Raw genomic sequence first — 26347 nt, forward strand, 5'->3', positions numbered from 1 at the left:
CCTGTGCTACTGAATTGAAGAGCATGCTCCTGGGCCAGTGAAAAGCCTTATGAAACTTAAGAACAAAATTGAACCGTAAGGTTAGATTTAAGGCATGCATTGAAGTTATGTACCTGGACCATGATATTCCATTTTCAAGTAGATATACAGAACTCTTTGACTTTCAGTGGAAAATGAAAGAGTTAGTCTATTTTCGCCTCACATACTAAACATGTTTGACCTACTGAGGTCTTTAAGTAGAAGAGGATAACACAATAGCAAACAAATTATTTAATGAGTCAACTGTGTGTCTAGTCTTGAAAAAATGTCTTCAATATTACCTCACTCCAATTACAAACCAACTATTCATCAGATCTCATTAGTTAGATAAGCATGCCAAATTAAGTTTCATAATACTTAGCTCTGAGTGATTTTTAGAACATAGCAAAGATTCACACACATTTATGCCTTCTGAGATATTAAAAAATTTTAGATGGAAGTTTTTAGTTTGAAAATTCCAGAATTTTTAAAAACTTCAGATTGAATACCATCTTCCATGTACTTCATTTCAAATTTTAAAATATTTCTTTTTGTCTATGATTGACTGGAAAACATTAATGCATGGCACATATTTCCCCCAGACAGTGTACATAGGCAAGTGAGTAATCTTTAGTCTTGGTGAAAAATTATTTTGTTATCCTATAATAAAAATTTAGTAGTAAATGTGGAACATTCTCATAGATCATCCCTGACTTTCATTTATTATTTTTTCCTTCAGGATAAAAGATTCGGTTATCAGAATTGATAAGAGTTCAGGACCATTCCTAAAAATTGATACAAAAGGTAACTAAAAATAGAAATATAAGAGCACTTATCATCTTTTGCCAATGAAAGTAACTTTGAACTTCAGTGCCTAATCTCTTGCAAATGGAAATTATAACACCTAAAGTTAGCCCTGGCCAGAAATAAAACTGAGAGGAAGTATATAAATACATATTTTTGATACCTCTAATCCCACTCACGTGTCCACTTGCTGGCAGAAGGGGCTGCCTTCTTCGGTACTCTCGTCTTAACACAGAGCTTTGTGCTTAACACCCATTTTTGTGCCTGCCTTTCATTCAGTCTTCCTCCTTGTCAAGTTTCTGTTAATTAACTGAATTCAATCAGAACAATTAAATAATGCTATTGAGATTGAAATATATGATAAAAACGTAACAAGTCTGCTAGGGCATAGGAAGTGAGGGATCCACATTTTAATAGGGATGTTTTCAGACAAACCACTTGAATCATTAGAAAAGAAAATTGCTGACTCTAAAAACCAGAAGGGTACTTGAGGACCGATGCTTCTAGCGAAGTTCTCTCAAATCAAATAGTTCACAGGGCCCCAGCATTCTACCCACGAGGTCAGCCCTGCCTAGAGGTAAAAGAACCCTATTCTTTTTTTTTTTTTTAACAGACTGCATTTTGGTTCCTTGTGCACAAATGGGGTACATCACTTAGTTTCTATGGTTGTGCACAATTAGATTCATACCATTCATGTAATCATACATGTACATAGGGTAATGATGTCTGTCTCGCTCCACCCTATCTTTTTTTTTTTTTTTTTTCAGTGCTGGGGATTGAACCCAGGGTCTTGTGCTTATGTGGCAAGCACGCTACCAACTGAGCTATATCCCCAGCCCTCATTCCACCCTATCTTAATCCTCCATCAAGCATTGATTAAGGAGGAATCACCAGTCACATGGACTGTGGGCACCTCTATAAACAGCTTAGAGATACATGCAGGAAGGAGCGCTATTCCTATTCAGCTCAGTTCCACGAATATTTACTCGGCACTGAAGAGCATAAATGAAGCATTACAGGAGGTACTCTAATGTGAGCAGCAGGTCTCAGCCTTGCTGTTAGGACACAGGATCTGCTGCAATCAACTGTGGGAGAGAGGTGGAGTTATGACTAATACAAAAGGAACTGCTCGTCCCTAGTAACTGATTTGAGCTCTTCATCTTGATGGTCAAAATCTCACTATGTCCCTGGCATGCCTTGCCTGTGAAGAGGTGGTACCCAGCAACAAAGGTTCAGTACCACAGATTGGAGAGGTAGGAAGTAATCTACAACTCTCCTGCATGCTTAGCAGCTATTGCTCCCAAGGCTTTTCCCTGGCCCAGGAGCATGCTCTACAATTTATAACAATTCATTCTGGTACCATGGATGGAAATTGCTGAGTGACTAGAAACTTCTTTTGAAGTTTCTTTATAAGTTCACTTTATAGTGAAATTAAAATTACTTTAGGAGGATGGGATGCAGATAAAGGAATGGTGATTAATGAATCTGAGGGAGGAAGCCTCTGCTAGGAATGTTTGGGAAAGGGTGTGAAGTATACAATGCCAGCCTGCAGATCCCCGTGATACTGGGAATTGAAAAGAGGGGTATTAAACACTGAGCCACATCCCCAGCCCTTTTTTATTTATTTATTTATTTTGAAAACAGGTTCTTGCTAAATTACCTGGGGCCCCCCTAAATTACTGAGGCTGGCTTTGAACTTGTGATCCTCCTGCCTCAGTCTCTCTAGTTGCTAGGATTACAAGCATGAACCACAGCTTGTCTCCATGGTACTTAGCGACCTCAGGATGAAGGAGACCATGTGAAGGATCAAAACAGACCATCTGCACAGAGACTGGAGTCTGTCATTACCCTTCTTATCAAATGTGCTTGAGCCCCATGCAGATCTCCAGCACTGGTCTGCACGCCCCATACTGATGCCACCTGTGCCACTGTCACACTACACATTGGGATGTCTCTCCTGCCATCTTGGATTATCCCTGATGATGACAGCACCATCTTTAGTTGGGGCAGCTTCCATCCTGGAACACTTGCCGGAGACTAGAAGTTCATTATCAGGATACCTACAGGTTAGCCACTGCTGCTGACACCAACTTGGGAAGTGTCCGCTTACATCCAGGGATATCAGCCAGGTCTTGAAAGATCATCACCAAGGACCCAAGAGTCTTGGTTGCACCTGAGCTATCCCTGCTAGGTGTGCTAATAGCCACCATCTTGCTGCAGAGGGAGGATAGAGCCTTGCAAGGGGTCGGTAGGTGGGAAGGGTGTGAGGGCATCTTGATCCTGGCTCCTTCAGCCAACCAGCCTGACACCCACTGGGATCCCAGAGACAACTCAGGAGCACTTGTTGGGACCCAACATCAGCCTGGTGCACGACTCCACTGAGCACCTGGTCCCACTGGTTTGGCAACCAACAGGGCCCTTTAGCTCCTCAATCCCCAGTCTCTCAACCATCCCCTAGCCACCAACCAGCCCAGCGCCTGCAGCTACGTGACTGGCACACAGTTTCAACACCTGGTCCTGATTTGCTCAATACAGAAAAACTTTCCAAGATAGGCCCACGGGTCCCAGCACTCAGCCTTCATGACCTCCAGGAAAAGAGGTTCCTGATTGGGAAGTCGAAAGGGCAGGGGCAGGAGAGATACAATTTAGAAACAAAATTATAGACCAGGAATCGTGGGGTTCCCAATGAGGGAAGGGGCAAAGATCAGGCTCCTGTGTCATGCTAGTGGACCCCAAAGGAGAATCCTGAGGTGCAGTCTTCCAGAGGGACCTGCAATTGCTATACCTGCCTCCAGGAGTCCCACCACCAAGTCTAATGCTCACCCCTTAGTAACTGTCATCATCCTGAGGGTGAAGTTACCAGCAAACTCCAGACAACCCCACCTATCAGAAGAGAAGGAAAGTAGAGAAGATACTGAACTCCAGCAGAAACAAGTGTTCAATTTTCCTTCAAATCTTTTTTTTTTTTCTTTTCCCAATTTTTTTCTCTTTTTTTCATTTTCCACTCTCACATCCTCATCATCTTTGGAATCAAGTACCTTTCATGCATCAGGCTACTGAAGACTGAGAGTTTTGAATAGTATATTACAGTTTTGTTGTAGTTCTTTTTTTTCTCACCCTATTTCCTCTTATGTTTCCTTGGAATCTCTTTCTCCCTTTTCTCATGCTAACAACCAACTTCTTTTTTTAACTTTTATTTATTTATTTTCATTAACATTCTTTTACAGTGATAAATATTTTTAAAACATTCTTTTCATACATGTATATAGGGTAATAATATCTGTCTCACAATCTACTGTCCTTCCCCTTCCTACCCCTCCCCTCACTCCCCTCTGTACAATCCAAAGTTCCTTCATTCTTCCCTACTCACCCCCGACTATGGATCAGCATCTGCTTATCAGAGAAAACATTCAGCCTTTGGTTTTTAGAATTGCCTTATTTCATGTAGTAAGATACTCTTCAGTTCCATTCATTTACCTGCAAATGCCACAATTTCTTTCTTCTTTAAGGCTAAGTAATATTCCATTGTGCATTTGTACCATATTTTCTTTATCCATTCATCTGTTGAAGGGCATTTAGGTTAGTTCCATACTTTCGCTATTGTGAATTGAGCTACTAAAAACATTCATGACTGGGTCACTGTAGTAAGCTGATTTTAAGTCCTTTAAGGTATAAACCGACGAGTGGGATAGGTGGATCAAATGGTGGTTCCATTCCAAGTTTTCTAAGGAATCTCCATTCTGCTTTCCAAAGTGGTTTCACTAACCTGCAGTCCCAACAACAATGTAAGAGTGTACCTTTTTCCCCACATCCTCGCCAACACTTATTATTGCTTGTATTCTTGATAATTGCCATCCTAACTGGAGTGAGATGAAATCTTAGGGTAGTTTTGATTTGCATTTCTGTAATTGCAAGAGATAATGAACATTTTTTTGTGTGTGTGTTGATCAATTGTATTTCTTATGTGAAGTGTCTGTTGATTGGGTTATTTGGTTTTTTGGTGAACAACCAACTTCTTTTTGGTTCTGCTTTCACTCCTCCTATGATCTAGTAGCTCTATATTCTCACTTCTTACCTCATTAATATTACATCCTACACCCCTCCCACCTCCTCTTTTTCCACCTTTAAAAATTGTAGACCTTATTGCAAACCTATTGTTTATGCCATAGATAATAATTAACTCATCATCTCTGCTTATTATGACATTACTATTAACATCTTAACAGGGACTATTTGGTTTAAGGCTGCATATTGTTTGTATTGGGTGCTGTTATTATTTATCTCCCCCTTAAATGTGAGGTATTGGAAACCTGCAGAGACACTATAAACCTATGGGGGGAAACTATTATACCTTGAATCCCCACTGCTAGAGGGTAAGATACACAAACAACATGAAAAATGCAAGGAAAGAAAGCACCTCAAACTAAGATGCTATATTAAAAGAATACATCAATAGTACAGTAGAAGAAATGTCAGAAAAGGAATTCAGAATGTACAAAATTAAAATGAACTGTAAACTACAGAATGACATAAGAGAGCAAATGTAGGCAACAAAATGATCACTTCAATAAGGAGTTAAAAGAGCAAATACAGGAAGCAAAAGATTATTATATTCTTTTCTTATCCCATTAACAGTTTCATCCTACACCCCTCCCCAAAGAGATAGTCTGAAAAAAAAAAAAAAAAAACAACAACCAGAAATCCTTGAAATGAAGGGGACAATAAACAAAATTTAAAATTCAATAGAAAGCATCACCAACAGACTAGATCACTTGGAAGACAGAACCTCAGAAAATGAAGACAAAATATTTAATCTTGAAAACAAAGTTGGCAACACAGAGAAGATGGTAAGAAATCATTAACAGAACTTCTAAGAAATTATGGGATAACATGAAAAGACCAAATTAAGAATTATTTAACTGAGGAAGACACAGAGATACAAACCAAAGGAATGAACAACCTATTCAATGAAATAATATCAGAAAATTTCCCAAACCTGTTTTTTTTTTTTTTTTTTTTTGCGGTGCTGGGGATCGAACCCAGGTCCTTGTGCATGCAAGGCAAGCACTCTACCGACTGAGCTATCTCCCCAGCCAATTTCCCAAACCTGAAGAATGAAATGGAAAATCAAATACAAGAGGTTTACAGGATACCAGATGTACAAAATTACAAAATATCCACATCAAGTCACATTATAATGAAAATGCCCAACATACAAAATAAAGATAGAATTTTAAAGACCATGAGAGAAAAGTATCAGATTACATATAGGGGGAAACCAATACAGATATCAGCAGATTTCTCAGCCCAACCCCTAAAAGCTAGAAGGGCTGGAACAACATATTTCAAACTCTGAAAGAACATGGTTGCCAACCAAGAATCTTACACCCAGCAAAACTAACCTTCATATTTGATGATGAAATAAAATTCTTCCATGATAGACAAAAGTTAAAAGAATTTACAAATAGAAAGCCTACAAATAGAACATTCTCAGCAAAATATTCCACAAGGAGGAAATGAAAAACAACAATCAGATCAGCAAAGGGAGGAACTACCTTAAAGGAAAAACCAATCAAAGGAGAAACCAAGTCAAGTTAAAAGCCAAAAATAAGCCCAAATGACTGGGAATACAAATCATATCTCAATAGTAACCCTGAATGTTAATGGCCTAAACTCATCAATCAAAAGACATAGACTGGCAGATTGGATTAAAAAGAAAGACCCAACAATATGCTGCCTTCAAGAGACTTAACTCATAGATAAGGACATCCACAGACTAAAGGTGAAGGATGGGAAAAAACCTACCACACACACGGACTCAGTAAAAAAGCAGGGGTTTCCATCCTTATATCAGATAAAGTGGACTTCAAGCCAAAGTTAGTTAGAAAGGATAAGGAAGGACATTTCATACTGCTTAAGGAAACCATAAATCAACAAGACATAGGGGCTGGGGAGATAGCTCAGTTGGTAGAGTGCTTGCCTTGTAAGCACAAGGCCCTGAGTTCGATCCCCAGCACCCAAAAAAAAAAAAAAAAAAAAACAAGACATAACAATAGCAAATATTTATACCCCAAACAATGGAGAATCTATGTACATCAAACAAACTCTTCTCCATTTCAGGAATCAAATAGACCACAACACAATAATACTGGGTGACTTTAACACACCTCTCTCACCACTGGATAGATCTTCCAAACAAAAACTGAAAAAAGAAACCACAGAATTCAATAATACAATCAACAATTTAGACTTAACAGATATATATAGAATATTCCATTCATCAATGAGCAAGTATACTTTTTTCTCAGCAACACGTGGATCCTTCTCTAAAGTAGACCATATGTTAACCACAAAGCAGATCTTAGCAAATACAAAAATAAATAGAGATACTACCTTGCATTCTATCAGATCGTAATGTAATGAAATTAAAAATCAATGATAAAATAAAAACTACTTCAACACCTGGAGACTAACTAATATGCTATTGAATGATGCATGGATAACAGAAGACATCAGGGAGGAGATTAAAATCTTCTTAAAGGTAAATGAAAACACCAGTACAACATATCAAAATCTCTGGGACACTGTGAAAGCACTACTAAGAGGAAAATTAATTGCATGGAGCTCATTCAAGAAAAGGATAAAAAGTCCACAAATAAATGACCTAACATTACATCTCAAAGCCCTAGAAAAAGAATAGATCAACACCAAAATAGTAGATGACAGGAAATAATCAAATCAGAGCTGAAATCAATGAAATTGAAACAAGAGAAACAATTCTAAAAATTGACAAAACAAAAAGTTGGTTCTTTGAAAATGTAAACAAAATTGATAAACCCTTAGCCATACTAAGGAAGAGGAGAGAAACACTCAAATTACTAAAAGTCATGATGATAAAGGAAATATCATGACAGACACTATTGAAATACAAAACATAATTAGAAACTATTTTGAAAATCTATACTCCAACAAAATAGAGTAATATCAACAAATTTCTAAAGGCATATGATCCACACAAACACAATTTAAACAGATCACTTTCAAGCAATAAAATAGAAGAAACCATCAAAAGTCTACCAACCAAGAAAAGCCTGGAACCAGACGGATTCTCAGCTGAGTTCTACAAGATCTTCAAGGAAGAACTAATATCAATACTCAAGTATTCCAAGAAATAGAAAAGGAGGGAACTCTTCCAAACTCATTCTGTGAGGCTAGTATCACCCTGATACCAAAACCAGACAAAGACACATCAAGGAAAGAAAACTTCAGACCAAAATCCCTCAAGAACATAGATGCAAAGCTTCTTAAGAAAATTCTGGCAAATTACAAACAAAATTAAAAAGATAGTGTACCATGATCAAGAGGGGTTCCTCCCAGGGATGCAAGGTTGGGTCAACAACCAGAAATCAATAAATGTAATTCATCACATCACATCGATAGATTTAAAGTTAAGAATCACATGATTATTTCAATAGATGCAGAAAAAGCACTTGACAAAATACGTCACCCCTTCATGCTGAAAACACTAGAAAAATTAGGGATAGTAGGAACATTCCTCAACATTGTAAAAGCAATCTATGCTAAGCCCATGACCAACATCATTCTAAATGGAGAAAAACTGAAAGCATTCCCTCTAAAAACTGGAACAAGGAAGGGATGCCCTCTTTCACCACTTCTATTCAACATCGTCCTTAAAACTCTAGTGAGAGCAATTACACAGACCAAGGAAATTAAAGGGATACGAATAGGAAAAGAAGAACTTAAACTATCACTATTTGCTGGCGACATGATTCTGTATTTAGAGGATCCAAAAAATTCCACCAGAAAACTTCTAGAATTACTAAATGAATTCAACAAAGTAAGCAAGATACAAAATCAACACTCATAAATCTAATGCATTTATATTCAAAAGTGATGAATTCTCCAAAAGAGAAACTTGGAACTACTTCGTTCACAACAGCCTCAAAAAATAAAATACTTGGGAATCCATCTAACAAAACGGGTGAAAGACCTCTACAATGAAAACTACGGAACACTAAGGAAAGAGATTAAAGAAAACCTTAGAAGATGGAAAGATTTCTTATGTTTTTGGATAGGCAAAATTAATATTGTCAAAATGGTCATACTACCAAAAGTACTACACAGATTCAATGCAATTCCAATTAAAATCCCAATGAAGTACCTCATAGAAATAGAGAAAGCAATCATGAAATTCATTTGGAAGACTAATAGACCCAGAATAGCCAAAGCAATACTTAGCAGGAAGAGTAAAGCAGAAGGTAACACAATATGAGATCTTAAACTATACTACAGAACTATAGTAACAACAACAACAAAAAATGGCATGGTGTTGGTACCAAAATAGACAGGTAGACCAATGATACAGAATAGAAGACACAGAGACAAACCCACATAAATACAGTTTTGTCATACTAGACAAAGGTGCCAAAAATATACAATGGAGAAAATATCGCTTATTCAACAAATGATACTGAGAAAACTGGAAATCCATATGCAGCAAAATTAAATAAACCCCTATCTCTAACCCTGCACAAAACTCAACTTAAAATGAATCAAGGACCTAGGAATTAGACCAGAGACCCTACACCTAATGGAAGAAAAAGTAGGCCCAAATCTTCATCATGTGGGCATAGGACCAAACTTCCTTAACAAGACTCCCAAAGTGCAAGAAAGAAAATAAAAAATCAATAAATGGGGTGGATTCAAACTAAAAATTTTTTTTCTTAGCAAAGGAAACAATCAATAACATGAAGAGGGAGCCTACAGAATGGGAGAAAATCTTTACCACACACACTTCAGATAGAGCACTAATCTCCAGGATATGTAGAGAACTCAAAACACTTAACACCAAAAATACAAATAACCCAATCAGTAAATGGGCTTAGGAACTGAGCAGACATTTCACAGAAGATATGCAAACGATCAACTAATATATGAAAAAATGTTCAACATCTCTAATAATTAGAGAAATGCAAATCAAAATTAACCGAAGATTTCATCTCACTCCAATTAGAATGGCTATTATCAAGAATACAGACTGCAGTGTGGAGGTCTTTGGAGTCACAAGCTAGCTGCCAGTTCCTGTGCCTGCCCATCTGCGCTCTGCCGCCCCAGCCATGCTCTCTGCCCTTGCAGGCCAGCTGGCTCTGCTCTCCACCAAAGCTGAAGCACTCATCCCAAAACAATGCTAAAGCAGCTGTACTTGGGGCCCCAGAGGAATTGGAGCCCCTCTCACTCCTCCTGAAGAACATACCCCTTGTGAGTCGCCTGACCCTCTATGACATCTCTCACACACCTGGGGTGGCTGCAGATCTGAACCACATGGAGACCAGAGCAACTGTGAAAGGCTACCTTGGACCTGACCAGCTGCCAGACTGCCTGAAAGGCTGCGATATGGTAGTGATTCCGGTCAGAATCCCCAGAAAACCAGGCATTACACGGGATGACCTGTTCAGCACCAAGGCAACAATCGTGGCCACCCTGGCTGCTGCCTGTGCCCGTGCCCAGCATTGCCCTGAAGCCGTGGTCTGCATCATTCCCAATCAGGTTAACTCCACCACCTCAATCACAGCAGAAGTCTTCAAGAAACACGGAGTGTACAACCCCAATAAGATCTTCGGTGTGACGACCCTGGACATTGTCAGAGCTAACACTTGCGTTGCAGAGCTGAAGGGTTTGGATCCAGCTTGGGTCAGTGTTCCTGTCAATGGCGGCCATGCTGGGAGGACCATCATCACCCCGACCTCTCAGTGCACCCGCAAGGTGGACTTTCCCCAAGGCCAGCGCTCACTGGACGGATCCAGGAGGCGGGCACCGAGATGGAGCAGGCTAAAGCTGGAGCAGGCTCTGCCACCGTGTCCATGGCCTACGCCGGTACCCGTTTGTCTTCTCCCTTGTGGATGCCATGAACGGCAAGGAAGGAGTTGTTGAGTGCTCCTTCGTGAAGTCCCAGGAAACCGACTGCACCTACTTCTCCATGTCCTTGCTGCTGGGAAAAAAGGGTCTGGAGAAGAACCTGGGCATCAGCAAAGTCTCCTCCTTTGAAGAGATGATCGCGCAGGCCATTCCTGAGCTAAAAGCCTCCATCAAGAAAGGAGAAGACTTCGTCAAGAGCATGAAATGAGGTGCGGGCGACAAGCAGCAGCTTCCTTAACTCAAGACGGCATCGCAGGAAAGCGGTTCAGATGCCTTGCATTTAATTTGCTTCCATGATGGTTATTGTATCGATGTTATCATCCTTTGCAAATTGTGACTGGTCTATTGGTGCGACAATAAAAGCGATTCTGATTTAATAAAAAAAAGAAAAGAATACAAGCAACAATAGGTACTGGCGAGGATGTGGGGGAAAAGGTACACTCATACATTGCTGGTGGGACTGCAAATTTGTGCAGCCACTCTGGAAAGCAGTGTGGAGATTCCTCCAAAAACTTAGAAATGACCCCACCCCCCATTTGACCCAGCTATCCCACTCCTCATTTATACCCAAAGGACTTAAAATCAGCACACTACAGTGACGCAGCCACATCAATGTTTATAACAGCTCAATTCACCTAAATGCCCTTCAGTAAATGAATGGATAAAGAAATTGAGGTATATACACATGATGGAATATTACTCAGCCTTGAAGAAGAATAAAATTATGGCATTTGCAGGTAAACGAATGGAGTTGGAGAATATCATGCTAAGTGAAATAAACCAATCCCCAAAAACCAAAGGCCGAATGTTTTCTCTGGTAAGTGGATGCTGAAACATATGAGGGGTAGGGGGCAGTAAGGCAAAAATGGAGGAAAGTTGAGTCATGTAGAGGGAAATGAGGGGAAGGGAGTGGCAGGGGATAGGAAGGATGGTGAAATGAGACAAACATAATTACCCTGTGTACATATATGATTACATGAATGGTGTGACTCTACATTATGTACAACCAGAGAAATAAAAAGTTTTCCTCTATTTGCATACAATGAATCAAAATGCATTCTGCTGTCATGTATAACTAAATAGAACAAACAATAAAAATAAATAAATAAAATAAAATAAAAAGGATTGGAGATGTAACTCAATGGTAGAGTAGCCCTGGTTCAATCCCCAGTACCACACACTCACACACACACAGTGAAAGCTAAATTATTCTTTTAACATAGTGTTGAATTCATTTTGCTAATAATTTGCTCAATGTTTTCACGTCTAATGTCTTAGGCAAAACTGGTTTGTAGATCCTCTTCTTTTGTGTTATCTTCTACCATTGACAGGATTTGATGTCATTTGTTAAGCTATTTTCCCAAATATTAAAATTGCTTTCTTCCTCCTCTATGCCCCACCCTAAGAACTATGAATATGGTTCAGGATATATTGGAGGATTGAAAGAACACAACCATAAGACCCTCCAGGCCCAGAGTCATTTTCAGGAGGCAACAATGAATAATTTCTAAAGTTTCCTCCATGCTTATTAGTCTACTCAGGTATTATCAATTATTAATATTATCGTTTTAGTAATTTTGGGTTTTCTTTGTGTTTAATTTTTTTGTTGCTAGGGACTGAACCCAGAGTTTCACACATGCTAAGAAAATTCTCTACTACTGAACTACATCCTCAGCCTTTCTTGTAGCAATTTTGATAAATTAATATTTTTTGCAAAAATCATATATTTTATCCATTGAACTCTATCTACACATTATGTTTAAATTTTCCATATCTATTCTTATACCCCATATTTTATTTCTAGTTTTAATTTATATATTCTTTTCTTCTTCTTTAAAATTATCAGAAGTTTGCTTTATTGCTGCTTTTCAGAGATCCAGTTCTTTGATGTTTTATTCTATTTCTCTAATTCATTAATATCTCCTTTTTTCCATGTCTTTATCTTACTTTCCTTAAGTTTATATTATTCTTTAAAAATTTATTTAATTGAATCTTTTACTTCATCTATTTTCTTTTATAATTAAAAACATTTAAGGTTAAAAAAAACACACACAAAAACAAATGTGCTTGATTCCAAAGGCAGTCAGCAAGTCCATCCGAAGACTCAAGGTCCACCCCACTGGTCTACACCCGTCCAGAGAATTAATGACACATCTGCCAGAATAAGACATTTAAAGTTTTCACAGGGGCCCAAGGAGATGAAGGATTGAAGGAGAAAGAAGGTCTGCTTGCCAGGTGTGTAGGAAGCCATGAGAGGATACCTTGAAGTCATCTAGAAAATAAGTAGAGCCAGGATCCTGACAGATTAACTAGGAACCAAAATCCACCAAAATGATTTAGCTTTGACCTTTTGATGGGGTGGGGGATGGGAATTTACAGAGGTTCACAACTGTACATCTGTATACAGATGGGGTACCGCCAAGCCTATGGAAGGCAAGAAGCATCCTGGATGTCCCTGCTGGGGACTCCACTGCCCTGGTCCTTGCTCACTCATACATGCAGCCCTGCTTCCCCTTGGAAAACTTCTGTGATGCTCAGGAGAAGTGAGATTCCTGGCAGAAAGGGTTCCTCTATTTTCTAGACAGCCTCATGGACCACTGTCAAAAATGGGACCAGGAAGTCTCAAATCCCTTCTGACCCCCAGCAGAATCCCCACGAACCAATGCAAGGCCAGCAGTCCCTTGGAAGTAGCAGTGAAAGGCTGTGAGTGCAGGGAGCCAGACTCAATAGGACAAATGAAGAACAAGTGGGATTCGGGTTTGACTGGGGACCAGGCAGGGTTATTGCAGGGTCCTTGCTGGGGACCAGGGTGAGCACCCGGCAATAGTAGTCTTGGGAGCAAATCTGGGCAGCGTGGGGCCTCGCTCCAACAGGAGGGAACAGTCAAAGTTGACACAGCCACTGGACTTAGGGTTGGTTTTAGTTCAGGACATGGAAAGGTTGGGATGGGAAAACTGCTGACAGAAAACGAGGAGCCGAGGTTTAAAGAGCTTGGATGGGACTGGGTTGGTATGAGAAAAGAGGGGATAAGGCCTTGGGCATGAGAAAGGAATAAAAAGAAGGGGAAGGAATGAGAAGGAAGGTGGGCCAGTGCTGCAGGGGTTCTGGCTGCTCCCCAGGACTTGGGCGGCAGGAAGAAGACAGGCCCTCACACCCTGCTTCTGCCCTCCCCAAGCCCTACGAGTTGTCCCGCGTGGCCATCTTTGTGAACACAGGTGTTGGGAGGAAGCAGCTGGACTTCGTGTAGGCAGAGATCTTCTTCAGTCCCTGTGAGTGGAGAGAGGAAGCAGGAGCTCAGGGCTGCTGCCCCTGGGCTGGAGCACAGTCAGCTCACGTCCTCAGCTCTGGAAGGACACTCTTCAATTTCTTGTGACTGAGGGAGAATGGCCCCTATGCAAGGTGTTTTATACCCACTAGAATTTATAATATAGGTTTAGAAAATCCACTCCACAATCCTGCAAGATTAATTCTATGTTCAGCATTTATCAGCAGGGAACCTGAGGTACAGAGAAGTTAAGGAACTTCCTCATGCTCACACAGCTAGTAAGTTGAATGGACTGGATGGAACCTGGCCCTGTGTCTCCAATTCTGGGATCTCTCTGCTGCACTTTCCCCTTGTCCTCCCCATAGTGGGGACTGTCACTTTTTGTCTGTGCAAACATTCTCCTTTTTCATGGGAATGCTTCTGGCATGTGTGGGTTAAAGCAAGAAGATGGATTTAGCAGGACAAAGGGGCTCAAAATATAGTTGTGCAACTTAGAAGAGAGCCCAGGTCTCACCCAGTGACTCAGCAAATCCTGGGTGAAATTAGACAGGGGCAGTGAACAAACTTGAAAGGCCAAGTCACCTTTAATCATTCCCCTGAAGCCGAAAGTTCAAACTGTTGTGCCTGTTAAGTGAAACCAGTCTCACTCTATCCCAGCCTACCTCATCTCCAGCCCTGCTACAGACCAGGCCATAAGGCCTTCTGTTATAGCCTGTGCTTCTCTCCAGGAAAGTGCAGTGCTCAGATCATTTCAATAGGGGTCAGAGAGATGCAGGACTGCCTGCACTCCACAAACCAGGCCCAGCAGGCCTCAGGCTGCAGCCTTCCCCTCTTCCTGCCCCACCCACACTCTCCTGCCAGCCCTGGCACAGTCCCCAAGGCCGCTCAGCCTGGAGCAGATCCCGAGCTGAGGAGAACTGGCTAGGAAAGCAGATCATCAGACAGGGAGTAGGAGAGGGAAACAGATCCAAGGCTGAATTAACTGTTGCACTGTCACCTCAGATTCTCAAATCTCTGCTGAAAGTTTTTTGGTGACAAACAAGTGGATTTTGGGCTGGGGTCATAGCTCAGTGGTAGAGTGCTTGCCTAGCATGTGTGAGGCACTGGGTTCAATTCTCAGCACCACATATAAATAAATAAAATAAAGGTTCATCGACAACTTAAAAAATACCAAAAACAAAACAAACGGACCTGGGGTGACTCATGATTGGCAGTGAGGTGAGCTGCAGGCTGTGATCCCTAGCACCCAGGTGTTCCATGGGCACCTTGTAGTTAGGTGCCTGCTGTTTCCTGCTGCACTCAGTCCTACGATGGGGGCATCTTTACATGTCCCACTGAACCTGGCAGTTAACCTTATATAGAGAAGATCAGTGAATGTGAGTGAAAATAAGTGTATGACCCAATGTCACGGACATAAAACTGAAGGCATTGAGGGGAAGGAGGAAAAGCGTAAGAGTGAAGGCAGCCATCCCACTGTAGAACACCTCTATAAAATCCTCCCACAGGGCCCTACGTATATTCAACTTCAGCCCCAGTAACAGCCAAGGGGTCTCTGTGCCTCCCTAGTCAGGCATCTGATTGAGCAAAGCCTGGTCCAGATCAGGTTATGGCTTTTCCTTTAAACAGAAAACAGGGAGGGGCACTGAGAAGCCAGAGGTTGACAGGGAGCCCAGCACAGCCTCCTGGCACTGGGACCTGGAGCTAAAGACTTAACTTGTACAGTCCCAGTTTCCATATCTGTTCAACAGAACTGGTCATTCTATCAACCCTGTAGGAGTGTTGTAATGACAAATTTGACACAATAAATGTGTGGTGTGAGCATGGGTCCCAGAGCAAAGCCAGTACTCCGTAATGGTCATTATTTTTCATTTCAGTCGGACTTTAGGAAAGTGTTGTGAAAGGGATTAGAAAAAAAAGAGATCCATAAAACAAGAAGTCTTTGCAGTGGAAACACTTCCAAAGACTTTAGCTCAAAGGAGGTTCAGGTGAAGGACATTATAAGCAAAAAAGTCCCCACAAGTGATCTGCAAAAGATCAAGAATGAGGGGCACACAACTCTACTCCTCTAGAACAATGACAGCTCCCCATTGCCTTCCCTTTTACCTTGTCCCTGACAAACTATGGCCTCTTCTCCAGGAATGGTGAGAAGAGCTTCACCTTCTCAGAGAGGCCTTCTGAGTCCTCTGGCTTCTGTTTCTCCTGAGGCAGAAAATAGCTGTCACTAACATCAGACAGGAGCTCCCTGCCAGAGAGGCTGGCATCACCAGTGGTGTGCATGGCCCCAGCTGCCAGGGCTGAGCTTCCATCTTCCCTGAGCCTGGGAATGTGTAAGTGTCCAAGCTTCCATATGGGTATTTATTAGACTGGTACTGGTACCAGAACCTATCTGTCAGAGGTCGTGTGGAAACAAAGAAGAACACAACACCATCCCAGAATCTATCAGCATTTAATGATTCAACAGAGCTTCCTATGCGGGGATCCAACGGCAACTCTGGGGAGAATGACTTCTATTCTACAATTGGAGGGACGTGAATAATGGAACCTTCAATGATACAATTTTATATTATGATGGACGCTGGTGGCAGCAATGGGAACATCCTTGAGGATAAGTAGCTTTCATGGGTTCAAATGAGAAACAGGACTCTTGCAGACTCTTGCAGATGGAAATTCAAGAATCCTGACTCCTGATGGTAGTCCTGCCTGCCCCAGCCCAGCAGAGGACACAAGATGACTCACGAAGACTGGACTATAACAGATTGGCCAGAGCCAGCAGATGCTTTCTTGCCCCTGCATTTCCCTAGGGCAGGGGACATCAAGGCTTGAAGGTTGCCAGGGGGGACAATCTCAAACAACCCTATACTGCAGTCAACCCCACTCACAGTTTGTGCTCATGGGCAGTTAGTACAGGTGGCACTACTCTCTGTGGTGCTGTGACTAGCTGGAGCCACGCACTGAATCACCAGTGGGATGTGTCTGCCTGTGATGCCTGCCACTCTGCCTCCCCTGTGTAATAGGAACTTGCTTCCTTGCCTTGGGCTAGTTCTCTCTCTCCTTCCCATCCTCCTGATTCAGCTTCAGCCAAGGCCAGGAGGAAGTACCCTAGGGGATGGCAGGGCCACTTATGGAAGGAGCCTCAGGCCCTGTGTAACTCCATGACACAGGGCCACCCCACCACCTGCACTCCTCCCACGGACCTGCTGCCTGACACAAGGACCAAATGCCCCCCAGAAGCTGCAGTCTTGGGGTCTCCTTCACCTTAGGTGTTCTCTACTAGGACCATGGGAATGGAGGCACCTGAGGTGTGGCAGTGTAGTGGCCACCAGGTGATCACAGACTATAGCAGCAGACTCAGGCAGACACCCTTTCCAGGGAGCCTGTCTCCTTTCCCCATTCTAGAAGGGCAAGAGGTACACTGAGCCGAGAATGAGCCCATCACCATGCACCAAACAGTCCCAAGTCTCAGGTTCCAGCCACATCAAGCCATCTGTTTTGGTTACCTGGGTTTGAAGTTCATGCCTTCCACTTGTACCCAAGACTGAAGTGTATGTTTTTATCTTTTCTAATTTTGGCCACAATGTTCAGAAAACTGTTTTCCTTTGCAATTGCTTTCCTTTATTACATCTTCCGAACACTTAGGTAATGATGGAGTTATTTTAAGTTCTTTCCTTTTATAATCTATATTCACCTTTAAAATTTCAAATCTACTGCCAGACATGGTTGTAGACATCTGTAAGTAATCCTGCTAGCTCTGGAGACTGAGGCAAGAGGATCACAAGTTTGAGATCAGCTTTGCCCACTTAACAAGATCCTGTTTCAAAACAACAACAACAACAAAATGAAATAAAAATTAGAAAATCAAGAAAGAGCTGAGGATGCAGGTGATTTGTGTGAATAATAAAGCTTGAGAAGCACTGTTAAAAAAAAAAAGGCTAGGGAGGTAGCTCAGTAGTACAGAACCACTGGGCTCAATCCCCAGTACCATTTAAAATATATATATATATGCATATATATTAATATATATAATAATACATGTAAAATAAAATTTCAAATCTAATATGGTAGCTTTATATAGCTTTGGTTTTTGTTTTGTTTGTTTTTCCTGATAGTGGAGATTGAACCCAGGGACACTCTACCACTGACCTACATCTCCAAACTTTTCTAAAAATTTTATTTTGAGAGAGGGTCTCAACCTTGCAATCCTCCTGCATCAGTCTTCCATGTGGTTGGGATTACAGGGGAGCACCACCACACTTGGCTTATCTTGTTCTTTTATATTTGAGCTTCTAGATCAGGGATCAGGAAAGTGCAACCATCTGTTGTTTGTTTTGTCTCGTTATTCATTCATTGTGGTTACTGTGGTAAACAAATCATACCGTTTGAATTACCTTTTACCCATTTGAACTGTTCAGTAATTATTATGTACATTCGTAATATTGTGCATCCATCACCATCATCCATCTCTTGATCTCTTTTTGTCTTGTGAAAATGGAAGTTTTACCCATTAAACAATAACTCCCCATTCCCTTCCCTCTTTAGCCCCTGGAAACCACCCTTTTACTTTCCATCTCTCAGACTGTGACTACCCTGCTTCCTTCTTAGAAGTGGAATCATGAAGTTTTAGAATTTTTGTGACTGCTTTATTTCAATTAGCATAATGCACTCAAGGTTCATCCATATTTTATCATGTGTTGAAATTTCCTTCAATACTGAATAACATCCCTTTGTATTTACATACCATATTTTGTTTATCCATTCATGGATAAATGTAGGTGGACTCATGGTTTGCATCCATATTTTACTGTTGTAAATAATGCTGGTATAGACATGGGTATACACATATATAATTGAGAATACCTATTTGAGAGGTTCTTTGACTTCTTTTGAATACATACCCAAAATTGGAATTGGTGCATCACAAAGTGCTTCTATTTTTTTGTTTGTTTTTTGGGGAACCGCCATATTGATTTCCACAGTAGCTATAGCATTTTTCTTTCCCACCAACCGAAGAAAAGATTTCCAATCACTCTGCACAATTACCAAATCTATCACTGTCGACTTTTTGACAGTAGTCATCCTAATGTGTTTAAGGTAGAGTGTCATTGTAGTTTTGAGTTACATTACTCCAGCGATTAGTGATGTTGAACAATATTTTATGTATTTATTAGCATTTGTGTATCTTCTCTGGAGAAATGTCTATTCATAGCCTTTGCCCATGTTTTAATCAGTTCTTTGGTTTTCTGTCTGCTGTAGCCACCTATGTTAGTAAGTAAAGCTCTGTGGGATGCCGCTGTACTTAGTAATTATGTGTGGTCTGACCACATGCATTGCTGCTCCACAGCCAAGCACACTAGGCCTGTGCATCAGGTCACATTGGTCCAAGGACAGCTAGAGTCTCTTCAATACTGAGGTGAGAGAGAGTTACTGGCTCATACTACAATACCTGCACATGTAAACTCTTCTAAGATCACTGTTCCCAGAGTTATAAGTCCCAGTATTTGCTATGCAGGCAGGTCGAGGCTCCCCTGAGATATTTCTTTCCAATTTCCAAATTTCCTGAGCATTGTGTGCCAGACACTGCCAGACATATCAGAGATAAAAGCCCAACATGCCCTGCACCCTGCTCCCTCTCCTCAGTGAGCTTGTGGCTGAGTGGGGTGACAGCAGGCACAAAACCAACTGCAACAGTGTGTTCATGGAGAACGTCCTGGGAACAAGAGGAGGGCTGTCCAGACCAGGCAACGCTTCCAGGAGAGGGGTCAGAAGGTGGTCACCTGTGGGCTCCTCCGCCCCTTCCCATCAGCCCAGCACCTCTCTGGACCATGACACCCAGCTGCACACGGCCTGTGGAGCCTTGCACCCTGTCAAACGGATGAGGAACCCTGGCATGGAAGGAGCACCCTTGTGTAGGAATCCCATGGTGAGACACACAGGGACATGGATAGGGGACAGCAATGACTTTAAAAGACCTTATACCCTGCCTGACCACATAGAGCCCCCCACACATCCCCATCCACCCAGTTCCTGCTGTGGACACCACAACAAAGACGCCCCGACCCCAGCCACCCAGTCAACCCCGAGGGTGAGAGGCAATGACACAGACACAGAGCAAGTGGTTCCAGGCTTTATTGGGGTCAGAAAGGGCTGGGGGGGACCAGAGCCAGCACACCAGTAACACTGGGGTTTGGGGCAGTGCAGGGAGCATGGGGTCAGTCATGCTCCTCCAAGCAGAGCTGAGGACTATCTGGTTGGATTCAGGGCAGGGATGAGGAAGAGGAGAAGGGATTTTCCTGAAGAAAAGGGGGAGCTGTGGCTTACAGTGGATTTACTGGGGGAGGGGTTGAGCAGAAGAAAGGGATCTAACAAGGGCTTGCAGAGGAAAGGAGATTGGGAAGGGAAGGAGAAGACTGGTGGTGGGGTACCAGGAACACCAGGGCCAGCAGATGCAAAGATGGATCCCACCTCCATGTCTTCAAATTAAAGGGCCCTACTTATTGCCCCACAGGGCCATTTTTAAGTACAGAGGGCCCGGAAGGAATCGGCTGGACTTCATGTAGGTAGAGATCTTCTTCAGTCCCTGAGAGTAGGAAAGAAAAGGGAGGATTTGGGATTTGCTGCCTCTTTGGATTCCAGCAGCCCCAGTCCAGGAACATCCACTTGAGTTTGTAATGCAGATTGGAAAATCCACCAACTACCTGAGGTACAAACAGGGAAAGCAACTTCCTCATTTTTCCAGGGCTACTAAGGGAGGCAGGGTTGAATGGAGCCTGGCTCTGTATCTCCAGTTCTGTGCTCTCTCTGCTGCACTCCCTTCTCCCCCAACAACCCCCCACTGAGGCCTGTCACTCCATATCTGCACAAATATTCTCCTTTTTCACATCAGGCTCCTGGCATTTCTGTAATGACAAGCAGGAAGGATATAGCAGAACAAAGGGGCTGAGAACATGCCTGTGCAGCTTGGCAGATCCCAGATCTCACCCAGTGACTCAGCAAATCCAGGATGGGAAGTGGGAAAGGACCCACCAAGAAAGAACTGGCCAGCTAAAACCAGTCACCTGGATCAGAAAGCCCAAACTTCTCCAACTGATACCTGAGCCATTTTCACTGTGCCCCAAACTATGCCATCTCCAGCCCTGCCACAGCAAAACAGCTTGAAATATACTCAGGTGTGCTGTGCACCATCTTACCACGAAAAATACCCAGATCACATCTAAAGAATTCATACAGTTCCAGGACTGCTTGTACACAAGACAGGCCCAGCTGGCCTCAGGCTGTAGCCCTTAGCTCTCCTCCACCCTTTCACCCCACAGTTGTGCCAGCTCTTACACAAACTCCAAGGCCACTCCCAGGACAGAACCAGAGCTAATGAGAACCAGCTGAGAAGCAGATCACATTCTCAGTTGAAGTGGGAGTGGGAAAGGAACACAGATCCCAGGCTAAATAACCAGTTGAACTAATGCCTCAAATTCCCAAATCTCTAAAGAAAAAAAAAAGGAAAAAAAGTCCACTTGTTTGTTGATGACAAACAAGTGGACTCAGGGTGACCCTGATTAGCTGTGGAGTGAGGTCCACACTATGTTCCCCAGCACCCGGCTGAAACCATGGGCACCTTACACTCTGGCACTTGACACTCCCTGCAAGACTTGATTCCAGTCTGCAGGCATCCTTACATGTCCAACTGGGCCTGACCAGCATTACATACAAAGGAGAATACCAGAAAATATGAGTCAAAGTAAGAGTATGACACCATTTAAAACATAAAACCTTCGAGAGAATGAAGAGGAAGAGAATGATGAAAAGGAGGACACAGAATACCCACATAGAACAACTGAGGACAAAGTACCCAAAGGCCCCCACGTGTGTACTCAGCACCAGCCACTGCCCTGGGGTCCCCGTGCTTCCCCTATGGAACACTGATGGAGCCAAGCCTGCTACAGAGCAGCTCTCAACACTGTCTGCCCCTCGCTCTGTCTGTCGCCCAGCCTCCCCTCAGCCTCCCACCGCCAGCTACACACACCCTGCCTTGCTCTCCTCCTGCACAGCATCCTGGACTGCAAAACCGAGGCTGCATCAAGGCCTGAGGCTGCTTCTTCTGACAGAAGGCAGGGACAGCCACCCAAGGGGGCCTTAGAAGACCAGGCTGAGAGGAGCCCAGCACAGCCTCCATTGGCACTGGGACCCTGAGCAAATGACTTCCCCTCTACAGGCCCAGTTTCCAAACTATCCAGTTGAACGGGTAATTCTATCTACAACCTTGCAGATTGTTGCATCAATAAATTTGTCAAGGTAGAGGTAATTTGTGAGGACATATCCTGGCGAAATCCAGGCCTCAAAATGTACTGGTTGTTCTTTTTGTAACCTCTGAGATTCAAAAAGAATCAGGAAAACAGGAGGGAAAGAAGGTCATTAAAGAGAGAGGAGGAGCAGGGCATCACCTCAAAGCGGGACATGAAGTCCTTCAGGTTTGGGAACGCCTCCAGGCAGTTGGGTTCAAATACACGGTGCTGGTCAAGGACATCATAAGTGATGAAATCCACAAAGGTGATCTGCAGAAAACCAAGAATGAGTGGGCAGGAAAATCTCTACCCTGGAAAGACTGACACCTCCAGATTCTTTCCCTTTTACCTTGTCCCCTGCAAACCATGGCCGCTTCCCCAGGAACTGTGAGTACAGCTTCATCTTCTCAGGCAGGGTCTCCAAGAACTCAGGCTTCTTTTTCTCCTGAGGCAGAAATCAGCTGTCACCACCCTCAGACAGGAGCTCCCTGCCAGAGAGGCTGGCCTCACCAGTGCTGTGCATGGCTCAACTGCCAGGGCTGAGTCTCCATCTTCCCTCAGTCTGGGTCTGAGTGAACTTCGCTGCCCGGCATCACCATTGCTTAGACTCCTACTTGGTAGCATCCCCATCCCTCACAGTGATGCAAAGTCAGGCAGGAACTCAACATGGGCCCTGAAGCGGTCTGTTATCACTGATGTTCACACCACCTGAGTCACACCCAGGAGTGTCTCAGTACGTGGGAGGCTGAGGACTGGAAGAAGCAAAATACTAAAAGAGCTCTGAAGAGATAACAAAGTTCTACCCAGTAGGATGTCAAAGAATGAAATGCATACTGGAGTAACATGCATAATGTGGAGGGTATTTGATGTTTCAAGGAAGGAACGAAAGGGACAGAGGTCCTCTGGATGACTCTGAGCTGCTTATTGGGAAAAGGTCCTGATACATGCTGGTGTGAAGGATAAAACAAGGGGGAAACATTTCCCCATCTATTCTTTTGCCATGAGTTTTGAATCTCTGTATTCCAGAGACAGGCAGATGGTATAAAGATCTAGGAGAGAGCAGCCATGGCATAGGTCAAGGTGGAAAGAATCTCAACATATGACTCAAATTTATACAGATCAAATGTTATATTGGAGTCTGGACTGTACTTGAAGAGTGGTAAGAATTGATCCACATTGTTTATATGACAAGATTTCATAGGTTATAGGGTCAGTCAATTGGTAAGATAAGAAAGGTTAGAGAATCAATCCCACTAAAGAGTTCAAATGCCAAACTGGACCAATAGAGATCTGAAAGCACAGGTTTAACTCCTCTAGATCCTGTCTGCTCTAGAACTGTGGATGACTCACAAAGTCAGGGCTGTAGCAGACCATGGCAAGTTGCATACGAGTGTCCATAGCCTGGTTCTCCAACATGTCCACACGAATCTTCTCCTCTTCTGTCTCCCCACCTGCAGCCCACACAACAGAGACACACTCTCAGCATCCCACTTCAGCCAAGCCCAGGGACATGGCCACCATCCCCAACACCCTCCAGCTAGCCCCACTCACACAGGTTGTGCTTGCGGGCAATGTAGCGCAGGATGGCGTTGCTCTGGGTGATCCTATGAGCCCCGTCAATCAAGTAGGGTAGCTGAATGGACAACCAAAGATGGTCAGGTGGGATACCTGGTCCCAGTTCCCTTCCCCTGAGTTAGGGCACATGTAAGACTTGGCATCAGTGTGTTTGGCCCATGCTAATCACTACACGAACACAAACACACTGTAAAATAACTCAATTATCTGGGACACAGACCATCATACAAAGACAGTGTAGACACCTTTCCATCAGAGGTAATGTGTAGGCAAAGAGGAATACACAGCAATGAGATCAGTTGAGGAAAAGCTCTGGCCCTAGAAACTCTACCCTGGATCAAGGAGATGAGACAGGATGACTTCACTTTCCCCAAACCACCTCATCCTCTGCACCTACATTGGGAAAGTCCAGGCCCAGCTTGAACTTCTCATCCAACCACTGGCTTCTGTCGTAGTCAGGAGCTGTAGGGAGAAGATGATGGGAAAGCAAACCTTCCCTGAGTGCAAATGTCCTCCCTCAGGACCCTCCCAAAGGATCAGGGTTAAGACCCCTGAGAGGGTGATCAGGAATCTGAGCCACTCAGCCTCACATTCCCAGATTTGGGTGGGTATAGAAAGGATCATGCTTGTAAGGACTGTGGACACTAAACTACTAAGGCTTACAAAAGATTCAGGCAAGTCTTAAGGGGAATCCAACCCAATTGCTCTTGGAGAGGGATCTGGGACTCTGCTGCCAACATCATGTCCTTACAGACCAAATATATTCTCAGATTCAGGAAGTGTCAGGCCCTAGGTCCAGCAGTTGGAGGTCTGTAGACCTGAGCACCAATTGACCAGGCATAGGTCTCAGGGTACCAATCAGCAGGATTTGGACGGTGGTCTGAACAGGAGGGTGCCATTACCGTCCCCCATGGTGTATCTCTTCTCCTCATAGCTTGAGTCTGTGTATTCCAGGAGCAGGCGGATGGGGTTAGTGAGCTAGGAGAGATGGCCATGGCAGAGGTCAGAGATGGAGGGACGCTGACTGCCTAACTTCATCTATTGCAGGTGAGCCCCCTCCCCATCCTACACCTAATGTCAGCGCTCTCGCCAGAGGGGACACACACACACACACACACACACACACACACACACACAGTCTGGCACAGGCCTCCTGACAGGGATAGGCAGAGAACTCCAAAAAATCTGAAGAGGATCACTGTCCTGGAACCCACCCCCAGCTGCTCCGCATGGTCCAGCCCCTCATCCCCATTCCACCTGCCAAGGGACCCTTGCTTACCCCTCGGATGTCCCAGTAACCCAGTGTCATGGGCATGGTGCTGTGTACTCAGCAGACAGGTCTCTGCCAGGATAGCCTTCAGCTTCTGAGAGCCTCTGGTGTGCACAGGGTGGGTCCTGGTTGTAATTAAGCGTACGCTAACCCTGCACTCCCCGCCTCCTTCCTGAATCCTCCAATCCCAGAGCTCTGAGAGCAAGCTGGGGCCCAGCAGAGGGACAAGTAAGTTCCAACATAGCCTCAGCCATGAAGATTCGGAGAACTAGGTCTGTTCGCCCACAAACCAAAAGCAGTACTTTGCAGGCCTGCTGCCAATCCCCACCAGCAGGTCCCTCCTACCCCATCTGCTGGGTGCACAGGGAGTGGCAGTGTAGGGTCAGTGGACTAACATTGAACAGCACCATCTGTGGTCACAAGTGCAGTGGTCATAAGTGCTTTGGTGACAGCTGGGGATGTGCTTGGGTGGAATATCACATTCTCAAGGAGCAGACATCTCTCCCGATTTCTAACAGAGACAGGAGAGGTCCATAGGGGACCTTGAAGGATCCACACAGGACACAGGTAGACCAGGGCCAGACTTCAGCTGTTCATGTCCCAGAATTCCCACCCTGGCCCTGGTTCCTGACCCATGTGTGCTCTTGGTATGAGAGGGTGTCTCAAGTGGCCTTTGATGTCACTCTGGGATCTGGGACTGTGGTGCAATCCTCAACAGGACAAGGTTTTATCCAAGAACACTGCTCTGTCTGCCAGCTTTCTTCCTTAGAGGCAGGAGACTGTTTCAAAATGAAGAGAGGTGGGACAAATTGCTCTGTGGTTGATTTTGCCCCATGTAAAGGATTTCATAAGCATAACAAAAAGACGAAAACAGGCAAATGGAACTAAAAATGATATGAGTTTACATGTTAAAGGGCAAGATTGTTGCTCTGCAGGAAGTAAAATTTGGAAATTAGCTAGGACTTTGTTGAGACTGCAGGGAGTGGCCCCAGTATGTCAGGAAAGGTTTTCCCACCAGGACGAGGTGTGCAGTTGGGGTGGAAGAGCTCAGGCAGAGACCCTCTGCATGTCATGTGCTCTGCAGGTCTCTGTGAAGAGGGGAGCTCTGAGGACACCTCACTGGGGCTGGCAGAGTGCAGCCCCTGTTGCAAATGCTGCCTTCACGTGCAGGCTGGTTTAGTTCTCCCATCTCCATCACCAGACTGT

General features: G+C 43.6%; 1 protein-coding gene and 1 pseudogene across 1 annotated transcript; one reads left to right on the top strand and one right to left on the bottom strand.

Annotated features, from left to right (window-relative positions):
• Positions 1 to 9857: 9857 nt before the first annotated feature.
• On the top strand, positions 9858 to 10966 carry LOC124991181 (malate dehydrogenase, mitochondrial-like; annotated as a pseudogene).
• Positions 10967 to 20131: 9165 nt separating this feature from the next.
• Positions 20132 to 25399, bottom strand: LOC124988855 (glutathione S-transferase Mu 2-like). The gene is made up of 8 exons (XM_047558655.1): positions 25151 to 25399; positions 24774 to 24849; positions 24269 to 24333; positions 23848 to 23929; positions 23647 to 23747; positions 22646 to 22741; positions 22456 to 22566; positions 20132 to 20597 (listed from the first exon to the last, which is right to left on the bottom strand). The coding sequence occupies exons 1-8, from the start codon at positions 25184 to 25186 to the stop codon at positions 20508 to 20510; spliced, it is 657 nt and encodes a 218-aa protein (XP_047414611.1). The 5' UTR covers positions 25187 to 25399; the 3' UTR covers positions 20132 to 20507.
• Positions 25400 to 26347: the final 948 nt, after the last annotated feature.

The sequence above is a fragment of the Sciurus carolinensis genome, chromosome 1 (assembly GCF_902686445.1).
Source record: "Sciurus carolinensis chromosome 1, mSciCar1.2, whole genome shotgun sequence".
NCBI classification, from domain to species: domain Eukaryota; kingdom Metazoa; phylum Chordata; class Mammalia; order Rodentia; family Sciuridae; genus Sciurus; species Sciurus carolinensis.